Below are 19,424 nucleotides of genomic sequence, written 5' to 3'. Positions count from 1 at the left end.
TAATGTTGAGTTCTACATGTATCAACTGAACACGCCTACCATATATAACCGGTGGACATTCTATTGAATGATGCAAACATTGTAAAATATGGAAAAAATTGACCAGTTACATTTGCCCCGTTGCACCTTACGGACAAACAATTACCAACCTTAAACATCGTTGACCATAAAAATACCCCCACCCTTCACCTGCGTCAAACATCAGGGTAGCTCCAGCTATATTAAAAACATAGGCCGACAGTCAACTCCATCCTCCTTGCGTTATCCCGGCATTTGCCACGGTTCATGGGAGCCTGTTTATGTATTAAATGTTTGTATTTTTAATACCTATTGTAATTTACCACGAATAAACGATTTCTATTCTATTCTATTTCTATTCTATAATCGCTACAATCTAAGTATATTAATTGAATAACATATTTGTACCTATTTAAAGTGTAAAATAATCATTTGGATTAATGTACTTACCTGTTGACGTATAAAATGTAAATTTTATGAATAAATCATTGAATTAAATATTCTATGATAACCTTTTTTAACTTCTGCACACCTACTATAGACAGGCAACCTAATCTTGGCACAAAAAATTGGAGCGAAATTCAAAGTTTCTATGGTTATTAAACCTTCGCAATCAATTTTTAAGTATTATGGCTCGTTGATGATTCCAGATTTGATTTCGGTTGATTGAAGGATAAGGAAGACATACGTTTCATGAAGACAATTGGCCGGTGCGTCCAACATTTTTAAAATTTGCCGCCTTTTTTAGTGCCAGCATTTGGTTGACCGTCTAATATTTTGTGTCAGGAAAATTACTTAAATAAATAAAATAAAGCGACTAAACCCGTTTAGAAGTGTTTATTATAGATACTTTCCATGACATAAACTTAATTAACACCTTACAATAAAGATAAAGTTGTTGAAATCGTTCACATGATGAACATTTATCTATGAAAAATATCATTTGTTATTTACTTTTTTTAAGTTTCATTTTTACAACTTTCACTCTAGAATGAACTCTTTTGTGTTGCCTCAAGCTCTCTTTGGTCGCATATGTTTTAGGACAAACATCACAGGAATAAGTCCCCTTGACGTGGATGTGCATGTGGGTCCTCAAATAAGATTTACCAGAAAACTGCTTCCCGCATGTTTCACATTCGTATGGTTTCTCGCCTGTGTGCAATAGCTTATGTCTCTTTAGATGGTGCTTATGCTTAAACTGCTTATTGCATATTTCACATGGAAAAGTTCTTTTTATGGTAGTATTCTTTCGAACATGGTGAATTAAGTTATGCCGTTGGTACCCCGACAAAGTAACAAATTGTTTTCCACATTTATTGCAAGTATAAAGCTTAAGGCCCATGTGGGTATAAATATGCTCTTTCACGCTACGTTTATACAGGAATTTCTTTTGACAAATATCGCACGTGAACGGTTTGTCTCCTGTGTGACCCTGTTTGTGCCTAACGAGAGCTGTATTTAGTGGAAACCGCTTTCCACATATGTCGCAACAATAATTCTTTTCCCGTTCAGTATGTATCACTTTATGGTTATTCATCTGCCAAATAGTTCTAAATAATTTCGAGCACACGTCGCATTTGAATTTCTTTTTCGAGTGTACATTTTGCATATGGCTAGTCATGGCTCTTTTTGTAAAAAATATCTTATCACACTTGTCACAGTCCCACGTATTGTCTTCGCGTATTTCAGATTTAGGTTCGGTGTGAATTGCCATATGGCATGCCATAGAACGTTTGGTGGTTATTACCACGTTACAGATCTTACAAGTGTATGGTCCCGTTGAGCTAATATGTCTATAATCATTATATGGTTTGGATTTCTTTGCGGATTTGACTTTGCTACGTTGATGTTTGAATGTCTCAGATTCTTTCTCAAATTGGTGTGCGTTGCGCGTTTTCATTTCATTGCGGACCCTAGAAGTATTTTCCTTTGTATTTTTTCTTGATGCAGCGTGTGATTGGTTCGCACGCTTTGTGAGAATAGGTCGACGGCTAGTTGTTTCCTGGCCCTCGCTCGCGTCGTCGTGGCTACAAGACTCGAAGCTGTCGGAATAACTTGCTCCCGCAATTTCTGCTTTTAAAGGCGACCCTGGCTCACACTTTTTGTCATCGTCGTCTGAAACAAATTTTATAATCAAATAATGTCAACAGGATAGGTTCTGAATTTTTGATTGAATTACGACGTGTGCCGTGTGGTGGCGGTTTATAGTTATTTGTTATACAAGGGGGCAAAGTTGTATTTTAACGCCGAGTGTGGAATTGAAAAACGAGCAAGTGAAAGAATACTATAGTTGAACCTGTTTCGGCTCGAAAATAGAATCCTGAACTTGCGAGTTTTTTAACACACGAGAAGTAAAATACATTTGCACCCGAGTGTAACACAAAACTTTTCCCCTCACTATAGCGAGGAAACTACAACGCAAAAAATGCCTTTATTACTGCTTCCAGTAGTTCCACAGGTGGTAAATCATCTTTATTACTAGATTCACCTACTTTTATCAATTTTAAAGCAGCTAATTTGACTTTATTCAAGGTCAAATTACTTTACTTACTAGTGGATAAAATGCGTTTTTACCCGCTGGTATTAAAGGACAAAACACGTGTTTCCGAGCTAGTGAGGGGAAAAGAATTTTATCACCTCATTTTCTCCCATGGGTGTCGTAGAAGTCGACTGTGAGATTTATAATTTATAAGAGAAAGAGATTTAATTTTCGTGAGGGCAGTTACCAATCGGTCACTGCAATGTCACAATAGGCTAGTTTCCTATACTTTAAATACAATATTTTATGCAGTGTTCGAAATAAAGCACCACATAATCAGAAAAATATGAACAGTAGTTATGTTTTAACATAATTTCTATTTATTCAGTCAAAGAGGAGAATATATAAAGTAAATGAAATGACCGTGACGTCACTCCTTAGTATTTCATAGTAATTCCATATTAGAAAATCTTATTTACAGTTCTTAAAAGGAAGCTGATTGACTAGTAGGAAACTAGCCTATTCAGTTCTCCCTCAACCCGTTATTTGGATTAATGGAACTGAAACATGTGCTCCTACTCATTTTGAGAATACAGGCGTGAGTTTATAAACTAATTATAACGGCATCATCATCATCATCGGCATCAAATATGTAAATATACATAAATGATTAGTTTTTGACATAACTACTTGTAACAAGCTTGCAGTCTATTAAAATTTCATAGGCACTTACATGTAAGAACCGTGTCATAATCATAATCGTTCGACTCATCTTCCACCTCCAACTTGGGCGGCTCATCTAAAACAAAGTCATAAAATGAGAAACGGCCAACGGCAAAGTCGTGCCAAGCCTAAGGTTCCTTATTGCGATTTGTTTATTGTTATAGTTAATGTTGTGCGACTTGGCCGTTGAAGGGTAGCGGTCTTGGCGACAAATTGGTGCAATGGTGTCATGTCATGGAGCACCTGGTTTTGTACCCTTGTGTACCCTTCAACGGCCAAGTCACACCACATTAACTATAATAATAAAAGAAAGGAATCTTAGACCGGCTTCGAATCCCGGTAAGGGCATTTATTTGTGTTATGAACACAGATATTTGTTCCTGAGTCATGGATGTTTTCTATGTATTTAAGTATGTATTTGTCTATTTAAGTATGTATATTGTCGCTTAGCACCCATAGTACAAGCTTTGCTTGCTTAGTTTGGGGCTAAGTTGATCTGTGTAAGGTGTCCCCAATATTTATTTATTTATTAAACTTGGCATGACTTTGTCTGGATTTCATTACTTTTGGAACATAGGTTTAAGTAGGGATCCTTATATAAATAGATTTTTATTTGGTTCAAGGTGGATATCTTGTATATATGTCTTGGTTACGGTAGTAGGGTAGTCGTTTGCTTATCAGTATTGTATTGTATTGTATTGTTTTTATTTATTGCAATTCACATGTACATTACAGGTTTTACAAGTACTTAAAAGTATAGGTAGGTACACAAATGACACATGAAGCCCTGAGGGGCGCAGCAATAGTTAATGTAGGTAGGTAGGAGGTATTTCGCTTATACAATTTGTTAGGTACAATATTTTTCACGTCATGACGGTGCGCCAACAAATAAGGGTAAACAGTCTCCAAAGTAATTCATGACACGGTGTTCTTTAAATGTGTCCGGGGACAGACCTCGTTCTGTGATTTGTGCGTTACAGCCTGTAACTTACACGTAAAGTCCGACCGAGATTCTCGGCCTCGAATAACTTGTATGAAGTCTCGGCCGGCCGAGATTAGAAGGTGCACGGTGACTTTATCCCAAAAAAGAAGAGCAATAAGAAGATGGCAAGAAAGAATTACCACAGCTTCTCAACATACCTCTTCAAAGTGTTAAAATCGTATAAAAGAAATAAAAGAAGGGTTATAAAAAAAAAAGATACTTACATAATATCATACCATCACCTTCTGTTGTCTCCAATTCTATTTCTTCCTCTGTAATCAAAATTATAAGTAAGTTTAACTTTACTTTTATTAAATCGTATATATGAAATGATGAAATGAACACCAAAACCAAATTATTGTAAATATTTAATGCTTAACATTGGTAAGAAAACTGACACCAACTTAACTTTTCATGCTAATTGCTGAACCCTATTTCCGAAATTCCCCACACACTAAAACACGCCACAGACAGTCTGAAAAATTCATAATCTTAAAAATTATTTGTATGCACCTGTCAGTTCAAACTGACAGAATTTTCAGATTAAACTGACAGGTTGCATACAAATCTTTTTTAAGATTATGAATTTTTCCATAAATTAAATATAACCAGATCATACCATCCCATACATTAAAATGCGACCGCCGAACGCGCTTACACTCCACCACACATAGATGGCGCCACAAAAAAAATGCCTTGTTGCCACCGATTATTTGTAGATTGGCATTAAGTGTCAATTCCAAGCCGTAAATCTATGTCAAAAGTGACACTTAACGCCATCTACAAGTATAATCAAAAGCTACAAGACATTTTTTTTTGTGGCGCCATCTATGTGTGGTGGTGGAAGCGCGGTCTTAGGCGGTCGCATTTTAATGTATGGGATGGTATGATCTTGTTATATTTAATCTATGATTTTTCAGACTGTCTGTGGCATGCTTAAATGTGTTCATTTTAAAACTCTACTTGTATACTTATTAAGAGAGTTCACACAGAAAAGCCACCTTTTAGGAAATTGCCACATGGCTTGTTTAGGGATACCTAAGTTCACAAAAATCAAACTGCTTCATGTAACATTTTCCTACCAAGGAGGCTTGTGTTCGTTACCAGTGGTATTTTACCTTTTATATCCAGTAGAGCATCAATGCGCTCCTGCAGTTGTGCCTGGCTGCACTGCACTTGTTTTTTGAAGTCACTCGCATCTAACAGACAGTTAACACACACAGAGCAAATGCCACTCTCATTGCTGCAAATTATTACCTGAAAATTACAGATTACTAAGTGTTTTTGCTATCTATTCATCACAGACTATCATTTAACTTTTACCAAAATCAAAAAATTACCACAGGTTATGGCCCATACGCAACGTTAAGGATCATTTGTTTAAAGCTAGGAAGTGTTTGTATTTTTTCAGCATTATTTAGTCAGCTTTCGTACGGCGAGAATAACGTTAGCAACCACAGTTGTTGACAACATAACCTTAGCAACGAGAGTAACATCATAGTTAAAGAAAAACCGTAAGTAAACTACATCATGGACAGCAAGGACAACATAAAGACTTTGAAATTAAATACGAATTATTCTAATTGGAGAAAACTAGCTAAATTATTTCTGGATGCAAAAGGAATTGGAGCTGATGATAAAGGTAAAGACGCAAAAGCTAAATACTATATTTTAAATTCAATAGATGAAAATATTTTACATTATGTGATTAATTGCTCAACCACAAAGGATATTTTTGAAAAATTAGATATTGTATTCAATTACAAAGTGGAAAAAGACAGTCACCTCAGAGTTATAGAATTTTATAACTACAAATTTACTGGAGATATACTTCAAGATATTAGCAAATTGCAAAATATGTGTTTTGAACTAGAATCTACCGCAAATAAAATAAATGATGACATGCTTATACAAAAGATTTTGACCATTTTACCTTCAACATTAAATTACTTCAGGACTGTATGGGAGGTAACTCCGAAGTCTGACCAAACCATACATACTTTGATCGAACGAATTCAAAAAGAACTTAAGCTTGTTGATAATAATTATTCAATTGTAGTCAATTCAGATATAAATCACCAAACAGAGGAAGCAATGAAAAGCAATGAAAGAATTTGTTTTAATTGTAACCAACGAGGGCATATTGCGAGATTCTGTAATAATAAAAAATGCACAATTAAATATGCAATAAAAGTGGCCACACTTCCAGTGAATGTTTTTCTACAAAGGTATGTAGGAAATGTAACAGGAAGGGACACATTGAAAAATTTTGTCGCACTTTTAGTCTGGTGAGTGAACAACTAAAGCATACAACTAGTATTAGAGCCATTATTGATTCGGGTGCATCCTCTCACATGTTCTATAATAATGATGTCATTAACTCCACAGAAAATGTAAATGTAGAAATAAGATGTGCTAATGCAGAGAACCTCGTCGCACAAGCCATAGGTACAGTAAAAACAAATGTTTTTGAACTGGAAGATGTACTACATGTTCCTGCAATTTCTAGAAACCTGATATCTGTAAGTTCAATCACTGATCATGCAGCTTCTGTACTCTTCGTTGGAAACAAGGTAACTGTAAAGAAATATAATCGCATTATTCTTACGGGATATAAAACTAGAAACGGTCTTTATGAAACAGAATTTTCTGCTAACACTGTTCGCGAGGTTTTGCTTTCTGAGAACGCCGATATTTGGCATCGTCGGCTAGGTCACGTATCGGATGTGCCGCGTCTAGCTAAACTGGTGAACGGTATCAAAATTGGGGGGAACATAAAGAAAACTTTTGTGAAATATGCATTAAAGCAAAAATGACTAGAAAACCTTTCAAAAATAATAGAATTAAAGCAAAATTTCCTTTAGAAATTATCCATACGGACATTTGCGGTCCGATAGAAATTCCCACTTGGGATAATAAAAAATATTTTATTACTTTTTTGGATGACTTTACACATTTTTGTGTTGTCTACTTAATTACTTTTAAAAGTGAAGCCTTTGATAAAATAAAACAGTTTGTGACTTTAGCGGAGAACCATTTCAATACAAAAGTTAGGAAAATCAGATGCGACAACGGAAAAGAATACTCGAACAATAACCTAATGTCTTGGTGCAGCTCTAAGGGCATAATTATGGATCTAACAATACCCTACACTCCTCAATTAAATGGAAAAGCAGAGCGATTGAATAGAACCTTGTTAGAACGAACGAGAGCATTAATATTCGATGGTAGAGTTCCAAATTATCTATGGGGTGAAGCTCTTATAACTGCAAGTTTCTTAATCAATAGAAGTCCTACCGAAGGCAAAGACAAAACTCCAGCAGAGATGTGGTTTGGCATCAAACCTGATGTATCACATGTAAGACGTTTTGGTTCAACAACTTATTATAAAATAAACTCTGGTGTACGAAAGCTAGATGTCAGATGCAAAAAGGGAATCCTGATTGGATATATCAGGAATGGTTACAAAATATGGGTGGATGAAACAAAAACAATTGTAAGAGCGAGGGATGTAAGAATAAATGAAGATGAGCAAGGTATATATACAAATGAAGAAAATGATGAAAGTATTAGAGGTCTTTGGACAATCGACGAAGAAACTGAAGAGACAGTTAGAGAAGGCACAACACAAAATGAAGATCAAATAAACAGGCAGGAAGAAAATCAGGTCAGAAGAGTCAACAGTAATGAAGGTCGAGAAGGAGATACATTAAGAAGAATTGAAACAAGTAGCAATGGAGAGGAGGGTCGAGAAGGAGGTTCATCAAGAAGAGTTGGAGGAAGTAGTAATATAGAGAAGAGTCGAGAAGGTGATATGTTAAAAAGAAAAGTAAGAAGTAGAAATGCAGAGAATGTTCGAGAAGGTGTTATTCATTTAAGAAGATTAGGAAGCGAAACAAGTGAAGATGAAACAAAAGATGAAACAAAAGAAGATGAAACAAAAGATGAAACAAAAGAAGATGAAACAAAAGAAGATGGAACAAAAGAAGATGAAACAAAAGAAGGTGAAACAAAAGAAGGTGAAACAAAAGAAGATGAAACAAATGAAAGCGAAACAAATGAAGGCGAAATAAATGATGGCGAAACAAATGAAGGTGAAATAAATGAAGGCGAAACAAATGATGATAAAACAAAAGACAATGAAACAAATGAAATAGAAACAATTGAAGAAGAAGAAAATAATGAAGTATTTTATGATGGGAATGAAGAATTTTTTGATAATGAAGAAGTTGAAAATCAAAATATTGATAGTGATGTTAATCAAAATAGAAGAGTTCAACCTGCTAGAGACCGCAGATTACCTGATAGATATAAAGATTATTTAATGAATTATGATACTGAAGCTTCAATGTTAACTTACGAGGAGGCAATAGAATCAAAAGAAAAGGATAAATGGAAAAAGGCAATAAAAGAAGAAATTAAATCACTTGAAGAAAATAAGACGTGGTCATTTGTGGATGAACAGGAAGCAAAAGGAAGAAAATTAGTTACTAGCAAGTGGATTTTTACAGTAAAGTCTGATGGCAGATATAAAGCCAGACTAGTTGCAAGAGGCTTTCAACAAAAGTACAAAATAGATTATGACGAGACGTACAGTCCGGTAGTTAATAGTACGTCTTTAAGAATCTTACTATCTATTGCAGCGGCAAAAGGGTTAAAAATAAAACAGTTTGATGTGAAGACAGCCTTTTTACATGGAGACTTGAAAGAATGTATATACATGAAGGTACCCAAAGGCTATAGCAACAAAGAAGGCAAAGTATGCAAACTAAACAAGAGCTTATACGGTCTGAAACAAGCTCCACTAATGTGGAATATTAAGTTTACAGAGTTCTTAATAAAGATGGGGTTCAAGCAGATGAAACTTGATCAATGCATTTTTGTTATGGAGGGTGAAAGGAAGATTATTCTTGCGGTATATGTCGATGATGGATTAGTTCTTGGAGAGAAAGAAGAAGATCTAGTGTACATAATAGAAAGAATTAGAAAGGCTTTTGAACTAAGAGTCTTAGATGAAGTCACCAATTACATTGGTTTGGACATTAAGCAAGATGAAAATGGGATTAAAATTTTTCAGAAAACATACAGTGAGAAAATCATTAAGAAATTTAACCTAAACAATGCCAAAGAATGTAAATGTCCAACAATTCTGATAGAACAGCATCCGTCAGTAAAGGTTGATACTAAGTCTCATGAGCTTTACCGAGAGATGATAGGGTCATTGTTCTATTCTTCTCTTTCGATAGAGATCTTTCGAATAAAACGCGACCAGACATTAGTTTTCAAGTGGGTTATTGTTCGAGGCATCAAAATTCTCCAAATTTAAATGATTTGAATAATGCTAAGACAATTTTGCGATTCCTGAAAGGCTCAACAGAAAAAGGGATTCACTTTAATAAAGATGATAAAGTACTCAGGGGTTATTGTGATTCGGATTTCGCGGGAGATCCAGACACTAGGCGCAGCACTTCTGGTTTTGTGATTTGGCTGAATGGTGGACCAGTGGCATGGAGCTCAAGAAAACAATCAGTAGTCGCACTGAGCAGCACAGAAGCAGAATTCATAGCAGCAGCAGAATGTTGTAAAGAACTACTATTTATAAGGGATCTGACTTTTGAGATAACCAAGGAAAAACTAGAAGTTGAGATGAGAGTAGATAATCAATCTGCAATTTGGCTTATGAAAAAAGGAATCATGGGGAGAAGAAGCAAACACATAGACGTAAAATACTATTACCTAAAAGAGAAAATTGACGAAAATCAGATTACAGTTAAATACTGTCCGACGGGATCACAGCTGGCTGATATACTAACTAAAAGTTTACCGGCTGTAAAGTTTGAAAAATGTCAACGAAGATTAGTGTTTTAGTGATATTGTGGCTAAAATGAGTCATTGAGTGTAGTATAAGTGCGGGCTAAAGTGAACGTTAATTATTTTTTCGGCTCATGTCGGGGTTTGTTTATAATTATCGTAGTATGTAAGTTTTTATAGGGTGTGTAAAAATAATACAGGAATGTGTATTGAAAGAAAACTTAAGGATTCTGGAAGCATGAAATAAAGTTAGAATTAAGGGGGTGCTTAGTAATGATTCACTTAAGGGGGTGTAAGTGTACTAATGGTAAGTGAATCAATATAAAAGCAACCAACAAACAACTTGAAAAAAAAAGAGTAAAACCACACATTCATTTAATAGTCATTATTTACACAGTGTTCTGAAGTTATCCTTAAGTATTTTTTCTAAATTTTTATTTATTCCAAATATTATTATAAGTTTTAGTATTTTAGTATTTGTTTAGAGAAGGAAAGGATACGTAAATTTTATAATCGAATATGTATTTGGCAATTAGTAATGATGTATCGAGCGGTGGAGAATAAAGATAAGTATGAGTCGAGAGGTGGAATAAATAAGGGAGATAGATGTAGTTAATTTATATATTAGTAGCGATGTATCGAGTGGGAGAATAAAGATAAATATGAAGCGAGATGTAGAATAATTAACTACTTATTTATATATTAGTAGTGATGTGTCGACTAGTGGGAGTTTATATTATATGAGAGTACATGTAGATATGTACTAATTAATATTTGATGATAACGTTTGTTGAAACCTTTTGTTTTTTTTGGTAATGTGATGAAAGTTTTGATATATTGTTCTGGAAATGAGATTGTGGCCTTTTTAAATAAAAGTTGTAGTATTAGAATTAGATAAAAGTTGCAAAAGTATGTACTAACGCTTCAAGCAGAGTCGATTGAGGGGGTGTGTTATTGTGAAGGTTGAATATGCAATCGACTCATGCTTGACCAATTTTGAGTTTGGAATCTCAGTTGTCTATGTGAAATAATGCACATAGTGATTTTCTGTTTTGTGTGTCACACATATGATTTTTAGGGATGTACCGACTAGTCGCTGACCCACCCATTTGCAGTCAGCGATTAGTCTGCGACTAGTAGGCAAAAAAGGCCGTTTAGTCGGCACATTATAAATAATAGAAAAACAGTACAAACATAAATTAACAGCTGATATTATTGTATTATGAACCTATTGGTTATCCTTTGTTAGTCAAAAGAACAACCTGTGATCACCTACCTAGGACTATCGGTTTCATAGGCAGGATTCCTGCACTAAGCCAAACCGTTTATTCAAAATGGAAATTGTATATCAATATTCTCAATTCTCATTGACCTTTGAACCTTTAAAAAATAATGAAAAGCGCCAACAAAGGACCAATGTCATTCAAAAATTTTGCTAAGTTAGTTGAAAATTATGTTTTGGCCGACTAGCCGACTAGTCGGCCGACTAATCGCTCACCCAAGCGCTGACTAATCGGCAACCCAAGCGCCGACTATTCGGTAGTCGGCCTAGTCGGCCAAATCAATAGTCGGTACATCCCTAATGATTTTACTTCTATCTTTCGACCAGCGTCCAATATTGATGATTTAAAATGAACATTTTACTTTTATATCGAAGCAATCAGCGAGCATATCAGAGTATATCTCCGTAACGCCCAGGCGCATGTACGGCGTACTCATGCCCCTGTCCGGCGGACGCAGCAAGCAGCAGCAACACGATCCGTTAGCTTCCATTGTAAACCCAGTAGCCCTAACTAAAACGTTGGCGTAAAATAAGACAAAAACTTATGGCCGCATGGTTCGAAAAACTCTATTAAATACGTATCCTCCATGAGATCCGAACCGAACGGAACTCCTATCTGTTTCGGGAAAGGAGACAAAAATGCCAGACACTGAAATACATAGCAATCATTTGGAAATGTAACAAAGAACACAAGTAAAATAAATATCAGTGGCAAACTGCCTGACATACCATGACATTTAACTTTTTTTTACAAACGATGGGAATAGTCAATATGACGCCAAGTGCCAAGTTGCCAATCAGGAGTAATTTTGCAAAAAAAAACATTGAAAAAAAAACAAAAAAAAAAATTTTCATGCAGTTGTAGTTTTAGGTTATACATTTATGTATTAACCGGAGTATTAGTTTTTGTTTTATAATGGTCTATTCCTTTAACAAATGACCGTATAACTATATTGCGATAATGAATGAGTCAAATTCTTGTCGCTGCTGCCTGCAGGCTGCCGCGGAGATGGACTTGACAATACCGTACACACACCTCGGCAGAACCGAGATATACTCGGACATGCTTAAAAACTGTTTCGATTTGCAGGTAAATATCTAATTTTTACATTTATTTAAAATACGTGTGTGGCATTTATAGTCTAAAGCTCCCTCGCACAGGCTTATATCATATATAGTATAAAACAAAATCTGTAAAAGTACGCAACGAATTTTTGATACGTTTTTTAAATAGATAAAAGTGATTCAAGAGAAACGTTTATAATACCCGTGCGAATCTGAGGCGGGTATTTGTACCAAGTTTTGGTATGTTTTATATGCAAAAATGTATTGTATTTCAGTTAATACACAGCGGTAATGGTTCATGTGGGATCTGCGTGACATGCGTGGGGCGCCTGCGAGACGCCAATGACTTCAAGCTACAAGTGCAGCGCTGCCAGGAAGAGCTACAGTGCCATGCTAATAGTTAGTTTGACATTATTTTACTATGTTCTGAAGATCATTTATTTATTTAAACATTAAATAATGTATAAAACGTGAACTTAATATCAGAAGTCACTCTCGGCCAGATAACCTTTGGACCTAAACATAAATGTGTGCCTTAAAAAGCATGTTATATAGATTTGCCACCTTGTGGAATGAAATAGAATGATGTATGTATGTATGTAAACACTTTATTGTACATAAGACAAGTTAGGACATAGAAATACAGTATAGTTATGGTGTACAAAGGCGAACTTATCCCTATAAGGGATCTCTTCCAGTCAACCTTCCATGATATGTTCCAAAAATAGTGAACAATGGCTATTAGAGATGGGCTGAATATTCGGTATTCGGCATGCTTTTCTATGTTCATATTCGGCCGAATAATTTGGTTGCATTGCCAAATATTTACCAAATAAACAAAGTAAATAACTTATGAGATCTTACACATTCCGTTGGATAATAAGCTCCTATTTTAGTAGTTTTCTAAGGAACTACTAAAAGGAGATAATTAATTACCTATGTTGTTTTGTTTTTAGCTTTTAGCTGCAGCTTCGCTCGCGTTAGAAAGAGACAAAAAGTAGCCTATGTCACTCTCCATCCCTTCAACTCCTCCACAAAAAATCACGTCAATTTGTCTCTCCGTTTTTCCGTGAAAGACGGACAAAGAAACAGACACACTTTCCCATTTATAGAAGTAGTAGTAAAACACTTTATTGTACCAGAAAATAAAATAATATGTATTAGTATGGATAAACTTTATGATACAAAACTCTAAATAATTCCTAGTTCAGTCATTTGTAAACTATGTGTCTAACAATTAATCTACAACTACAATCTACAATGATTTCCAATAAATTATTTGTCTCATGTTGCAGGTGAAAATGTAGTCAACAAAATAGAGAAGACTAACCATGGCTCAGAGGATGAGGGTGCGTCACGTAAATATGTATTTTATTACAAGCTTGTATTCAACTTGCCTTGTTAGTATGTAGAGTGTCAAAACGTAGAAGCTAAATTTGACCCAATTCTGTACGAAACTTATCTACTACAATTCCATATTCAGCGAATCTTTGTATGAAATATTTGTGCACGAACATCATAATAACACACATACATTCACGCCTGTATCCCATAAAGGGGTAGGCAGAGCACATGAAACTACTAAAGCTTCAGTGCCACTCTTGGCAAATAAGGGGTTGAAAGAAAACGAAACTGTGACATTGCAGTGACAGATTGCCAGCCTCTCGCCTACGCCACAATTTAACCCCACAGTCGCCTTCTACGACACCCACGGGAAGAAAGGGGGTGGTGAAATTCTTAACCCGTCACCACACAGGTCATAATAACAAAATATTTAAACATTTAAATATTTTACTGGGAACATTATAGTTGGTTAGAGTTTCGCCGTTCTGGTTGGTTTCCTTTGAAACATTTTATAAAAAAAAAAAAATATTTAATATAATTTATGTTATTTCGTCACCTTAGTCCGTCACCCCGTCTATCATCCATATCTACTTCCATACTAATAATAAATGGGAAAGTGTGTGTGTCTGTTTGTTTATCCGTCTTTCACGGCAAAACGGAGCTACGAATTGACGTGTTTTTTTAAGTGGAGATAGTTTTTTAGGGTTCCGTAGTCAACTAGGAACCCTTATAGTTTCGCCATGTCTGTCTGTCCGTCCGTCCGTCCGTCCGCGGATAATCTCAGTAACCGTTAGCACTAGAAAGCTGAAATTTGGTACCAATATGTATATCAATCACGCCAACAAAGTGCAAAAATAAAAAATGTTTTATTAGGGTACCCCCCCTACATGTAAAGTGGGGGCTGATATTTTTTTCATTCCAACCCCAACGTGTGATATATTGTTGGATAGGTATTTAAAAATGAATAAGGGTTTACTAAGATCGTTTTTTGATAATATTAATATTTTCGGAAATAATCGCTCCTAAAGGAAAAAAAAGTGCGTCCCCCCCCTCTAACTTTTGAACCATATGTTTAAAAAATATGAAAAAAATCACAAAAGTAAAACTTTATAAGCACTTTCTAGGAAAATTGTTTTGAACTTGATAGGTTGAGTAGTTTTCGAGAAAAATACGGAAAACTACGGAACCCTACACTGAGCGTGGCCCGACACGCTCTTGGCCGGTTTTTTTTATACTACGTCGGTGGCAAACAAGCATACGGCCCGCCTGATGTAAAGCGGTCACCGTAACCTATGGACACCTGCAACTCAATCAGTGTCACATGCGCGTTGCCACCCCATTAGAAACTTGTACATTCCCTTTTGCTGTGTTAAGTACACAGCAAAAAGGAGTGTACAAGCTCCAAGGAGGGTTCGGGTTGCCGACGGACGACGGACAATAGACGGAACAAGTTAGTTCCGTAAGTCCTCCCGTCATCAGCACACCGCACCCTCGTTGAGCTCTGGCAGCCTTACTCACCGGCAGGAACCCAACACTATGAGTAGGGTCTAGTGCTATTTGGCTGCGGTCTTCTGTAAGGCGGAGGTACTACCCCAGATGGGCTCTGCTCTAGATTCGAGCGAGACGATATCCGCTGTGCTGTGCCCTACCACACAAAGCGGAATATCATAGTTGAAGGGATGGAGAGTGACATAGGCTACTTTCTGTCTCTTTCTAACGCGAGCGAAGCCGCAGGCAAAAACTGGTACTAAATACGTCGAAAAATTAATTGTAATAAAGATTGTTTAAGCCCTTTGGTACTCGTACGTTTAATACTTCTAATTACAACAATTTTTCGCGCTAGTTAGTACCTACGTACCTATAGTACCTATAATATTTTTTAATTTTATTTATATTATTTTTGCTCCTTATTTTTTAGGTGTCGAACCAATAACAATAAAGTCGGAAAACAATGCAGAGGATGGGGCTGTAAATGTCTTATGTAAGTATTTATTTAAATATAATATTCACTAGTCAACCATATTTTGTAGGAAGCGCTGGTAGCCTAGCGGTAAGAGCGTGCGACTTTCGATCCGGAGGTCGCGGGTTCGATCCCGGCTCGTACCAATAAGTTTCTCTGAACTTATGTGCGAAATGTCATTTGATATTTGCCAATCGCTTTTCGGTGAAGCAAAATATCGTGAGGAAACCGACTAATTTCAATAAGGTCTAGTTACCCTTCGGGTTGCAAGGTCAGATGGCAGTCGCTTTCGTAAAAACTAGTGCCTATGTCAAATCTTGGGATCAGTTGTCAAAGCGGACCCCAGGCTTCCGTGAGCCGTGGCAAATGACGCAAGGAGGATGATGACTCATATTTTGTTGATTTTCCTTTATAGAATCTTATGGAGCCAAAAGAATTACTAAAAACTGACGATTATATTTTGAACTGAAATTTGACGTCATACTCCACGGCAGCGCCACCTTAGCTTTAATGAACATGAACATATGGGAAAATATCTATATAAAGTCTATAAAATTCTAGACTAGTTAAAAAAATATCTATGTTTCTAGTTTCGTCGTGAGGTCTTATACATTGTGGCGCTGCTGTAGAGCATACTCCACAGCAGCGCCACCATAAAATATCAATTACTGCATATGGTACAGGCACGTATATGGCTTCAAATAATTCTATAACAATTCTATATTGACCTTGATTACGAAATCCCTACTTTTATTTTGCATTTAGAATAATACGATGCCACAAACCTTTTGTAAGAAATAATTATCGCAGCGCCTTATTGAAAATCTCGGCAAATTTTTTTATTTTTTATTAAGGCGCTGCGATAATTATTTGTTACAAAAGATTTGTGGCATCGTATTTTCCTATATGGAAAATAAAAGTAGGGATTTTGTAAGCTAGGTCAATATAGAATTGTTATAGAATTATTTGAAGCCATATACGTGCCTGTACCATATGCAGTAATTGATATTTTATGGTGGCGCTGCTGTGGAGTATGCTCTACAGCAGCGCCACAATGTATAAGACCTCACGACGAAACTAGAAACATAGATATTTTTTTAACTAGTCCAGAATTTTATAGACTTTATATAGATATTTTCCCATATGTTTATGTTCATCAAAGCTAAGGTGGCGCTGCCGTGGAGCATGACGTGAAATTTGTTGTATTGTATTTCCCATGTTGACGAGTTATATAGCTTTAATAACCTATCTAACCTACTATCTCCTGTATAAATGCTTGATTAGATTTCAATCAATCAATCAAATTTTTATTTGCTGATAAAACATAATACAATGCATGCAAACATAGTTGTAACGAACATTACATCACTGGTAATGTCAAAATAAAAATTAAAATAGAAATAGATTACAATTAGAATAAACGAAAACAAAATTATAAAAAGGGAATACGATTAAGAATAAAATAATAATAATTTAAAAGTCAGGTACTAAGAATAATTGCATATTGAGAAACTAAGAATGTCAAGATAGAAGAGATACAAAGATAATGTGATGTAGATGACCGGAGTGTATAATTATATGTCGATTTAATCGGAGACCACTTGTTTATTCGAATGAACGGCTAGCAAGTAGGTAATTAAGGTGCGACCGTGAGCGAATGACGTAGGCCTGGTGGGACATAATACGCTCAAAATAAATAAGTACGTTTTACTATGGTAAACGAGGAAAACTACTTTTAGGCATGCACGTAATTGAAAAATATAATAAGCCAACAAAGTAACAACCAAGGCTCGGAACCGGTTTATTTTTTACCGGTTAAAACCGGTTTATTTCGATTTTACTCCGAACTTTTTAAAGAACGCGAACATTATGAGAACTTTATTTTAACCGAAATAAACCGGTTTATTCGACGAGCGGCGAGACGCACCTAAATACCTACGTTCACGCAGCGAGTTTTTTGTTTGGTTAGAACAGGTAAACTGTTATCATGCTGCGGAATAAACCGGTTTATTTCGTTCTAAACCGGTTAATCGAACGAAACCTTTATGAAAGAGTTCTAAAAACCGGTTTAAAAATAGCGGTTTTTCGAGCGAAAACGAAATTTAAAGGTTTGTCCGCAAGTACATGATAACGGTTTAAAAATTTAACTGGTATCTGAGCCCTGGTAACAACGATTTTTTTACAGGTGATGACTTGTTAGTCAAGTCGGAGTATCAAGATGTTTTGAAGAATGAAGATGACATGTCACAGTCGGGTAAGACCATTTTGTAAACTGCCATTTATTTTTATCACACTAACTGGTAAAGCCTCTCTTGACACTTCAATAACCTAACCACAAAATTAAAATTAAAAAAAAAACATATCAATGCAAAAACAAACAAATAACAAGATAACATAAATATCAACAAAATAAAATACAATAAAAGCACAGATAAGTCATATGTTTTCTATAGTATATAAGTATTTATATATTATATATATCGTTGTCTGAGTACAGCCTTTTCTCTGCCTCAATTTATAATCATTTATTTTGTCTCCACTGTATCTTTTTACTGAATCTTTTGCTGAGGTGTGCCAATAAAGAGTATTCTATCTATCTATCTATCTATCTAATAACCCTGACATAGTGGCCTGATTTCCATCAAACATGGCTAAGGACACTGCCGACTAATTCAGCTTTCAAACAAAAAAAAAACTAAATCTAAATCTGTTCATTCGTTCGGGAGCTACGATGACATAAACAGACAAACACAGAGACAAGACAGGTCAAACACATAACACCCCGTCGTTTTTGCGTCGGGGGTTAAAAACGGATGAGAAAGTTGCATTTTATTGACAAGCGTGGAAAGTAATTTCATATAAATGTTGACATGTTATCAAAATCTGCATAAAATTAGGGCCAGTTGCATCAACCACATTTGACAGACACACCATCGTCACGCGGCAGACGTCTATGTAACTTCCCATATTATAAAATTTTACGAACACTTTAACGGTGACGAGACGGTTTGATGCATCCGGCCCTTAAACGTTTAATTTAAATGATAATTTTGCATAATAAATGTTACGAGTTCGGAAATTTAACATTATATTAAGTGAATAGTTACAACACTTACTGATTTCAACGATCGCCCCGACGGAAGATCAGCGTTGGCCCTCCCAGGCTAACACCATGCTGAGTCGGGACCATTTCGTGGAAAATATTATATATGTACCTTTTTTTTGTGTTATGTGTAAATAATTTCCGTTGTCACTTGTCACGAATAAATGATTTCTATTTATATTTATTTCTAAATAGGATTTTGATAGATCTTATATGTCTAAAGGCTTACAATAAACAATAACACAGAGGAGTCCCCTCTCGGGATCTGAATATAGACTGCGCTTAAATATTGAATGGGTACATGCGAAAAAAGATATGAAGTTGTCCTTGCGGTCGTTTTACGACATGTAAACCAGAAGCAAGGTAAAGTTTAGGACTTGAGTCCCAGCTAATTCTTGTCCGTGAAGCTAAGAAATGCCTTCGAAAGAGAAACATACATTGTTTTCATATGTTTCTCAAAAGGTAATTTCAATAAACTAAAGAAATTTCGGCCTTTTTGAAGACATTCCAAGTTTTCGGACAAATGAGTCAATTTTTGGAAAACGTATCTTGAAATAAAAAATCTTCGGCGCTAAAAAGGAACATACAGTTTGATAACGCCATAGCACGGTGGGCACCAAGTGTCAATGGCAAAGAACTATAATATAAACTGCTTTT

At 35.7% G+C, this 19,424-nt stretch overlaps 2 protein-coding genes across 11 annotated transcripts in view; one reads left to right on the top strand and one right to left on the bottom strand.

Moving 5' to 3' along the window:
• Window positions 1–840: 840 nt before the first annotated feature.
• On the bottom strand, window positions 841–12,006 carry LOC125239968 (zinc finger protein 501-like). 2 transcript variants are annotated; one of them, XM_048147761.1, is made up of 5 exons: window positions 11,658–12,006; window positions 5,321–5,459; window positions 4,427–4,474; window positions 3,231–3,296; window positions 841–2,133 (listed from the first exon to the last, which is right to left on the bottom strand). In XM_048147761.1, exons 1-5 carry the CDS (start codon window positions 11,784–11,786, stop codon window positions 965–967), a joined length of 1,551 nt encoding a protein of 516 aa, XP_048003718.1. In that variant the 5' UTR covers window positions 11,787–12,006; the 3' UTR covers window positions 841–964. The 2 variants fall into 2 exon arrangements, with proteins under 2 accessions (XP_048003718.1, XP_048003719.1); XM_048147762.1 differs by lacking the exon at window positions 11,658–12,006 and adding an exon at window positions 11,290–11,594.
• Window positions 12,007–12,155: 149 nt separating this feature from the next.
• LOC125239612 (zinc finger protein OZF-like) overlaps window positions 12,156–19,424 on the top strand; it is a 38,809-nt gene continuing 31,540 nt past the window's right edge. For 4 of the 9 annotated variants that reach the window (XM_048147224.1, XM_048147220.1, XM_048147218.1 and 1 more), the window contains exons 1-5: window positions 12,156–12,385; window positions 12,636–12,759; window positions 13,656–13,709; window positions 15,623–15,685; window positions 17,850–17,918. In XM_048147224.1, the coding sequence (XP_048003181.1) occupies window positions 12,257–12,385; window positions 12,636–12,759; window positions 13,656–13,709; window positions 15,623–15,685; window positions 17,850–17,918 (439 nt within the window). In that variant the 5' untranslated portion in view covers window positions 12,156–12,256. The remainder of the gene's footprint in view (window positions 12,386–12,635; window positions 12,760–13,655; window positions 13,710–15,622; window positions 15,686–17,849; window positions 17,919–19,424) is intronic. The other 5 variants (XM_048147221.1, XM_048147219.1, XM_048147223.1 and 2 more) reach the window with 3 other exon arrangements.

This window comes from Leguminivora glycinivorella, chromosome 26 (genome assembly GCF_023078275.1).
Source record: "Leguminivora glycinivorella isolate SPB_JAAS2020 chromosome 26, LegGlyc_1.1, whole genome shotgun sequence".
NCBI lineage: Eukaryota > Metazoa > Arthropoda > Insecta > Lepidoptera > Tortricidae > Leguminivora > Leguminivora glycinivorella.
This window is presented reverse-complemented; position numbering and strand designations above follow the sequence as displayed.